Source organism: Tupaia chinensis, unplaced genomic scaffold, assembly GCF_000334495.1.
Source record: "Tupaia chinensis unplaced genomic scaffold, TupChi_1.0 Scaffold000634_1, whole genome shotgun sequence".
NCBI classification, from domain to species: domain Eukaryota; kingdom Metazoa; phylum Chordata; class Mammalia; order Scandentia; family Tupaiidae; genus Tupaia; species Tupaia belangeri.
Genome location: NW_006160154.1, coordinates 5,660,918 through 5,661,887, shown reverse-complemented (window position 1 = coordinate 5,661,887; position 970 = coordinate 5,660,918). Strand labels below are relative to the sequence as shown.

Below are 970 nucleotides of genomic sequence, written 5' to 3'. Positions count from 1 at the left end.
TCCCAAATTTTTTCCTTAATTTTTTTTTTTTTGAGACGTTTTTTTTTTTTTTTTTTTTGCTATAGGGCGCATGCACTCATCAGAAAGGCAGAGAGAGACAGAGAGACAGAAAGTGAGAAATCACCACCCCCCCTCACCCCGGCCCAGGAAATATGGCCATGCCGCAATCCCTTCTCCTCCATTCTCCTCTTGGGATCTTGGGTATGCACATGTGCCTGGCATGAGTTTAAGCCACTGGGTCCAGGACTCGAACCATGGTCAACTACATGGGAGTCCAGCGACGTAGCCATTACGTCATCTGCTGGTCCCTGTTGTTGTTGTTGTTGTTGTTTTTTTAAAGAGATTTTTGTTATAGGGTGCATGCACTTGCCAGCGAGACAGAGAGAGAGACAGGGAGACAGAAGGCAAGAAATCAACCCCGAAGGGGGATTGCCACACCACAATCCCGTCTCCTCCATTCACCTCTTGGGATTTTGGGCACACACACACATGTACCCGGCACGGGTTTCAAGCCGCTAGGTCCGTGACTAGAACCACGGTCGACTATATGGGAGTCCAGTAACATAACCATTATGCCATCTGCCGGTCCTAACCATGGTGGTGTTTTTAGGAATCCTAGAACTTTGAGAGATAAATCTGCTGTGTAAATATGTCTTCTATGAAGTAAGAAAAACTCTTTGAGGCTGGAGTGGAAAATCCATACTCATTCCACAATGTGGCACACTAGGATTCTGTTAGTTATTTGCCACAAGATAAGTTCTGCTTTTGAATGCTAGAATTTTTACTTTGCTTGACATCAAAATATATGTACACTATAATCCCTTTTCAAATTTTTAAAAAAATTGTGGGGCTGTGTGTGTGTGCATGTATGTATGTATATGTGTGCTCTCATGCAGAATTCTGTCAAGTCTCCTCTCAAGAGATCGAAGGTTGAGAAAGTGACCAATGTACAGATCCTGATTCTATTCCT

General features: G+C 43.6%; 1 protein-coding gene across 1 annotated transcript in view; it reads left to right on the top strand.

The window, feature by feature from the left end:
- The window catches only part of LOC102498413 (phospholipid-transporting ATPase IB-like), a 211,413-nt gene that overhangs the window by 62,207 nt on the left and 148,236 nt on the right, over positions 1 to 970 (top strand). The window contains 1 exon segment of the mRNA XM_014592016.2: positions 897 to 970. This exon segment is cut by the window's right edge and continues 7 nt beyond it. Coding sequence (XP_014447502.1) covers positions 897 to 970 — 74 coding nt within the window.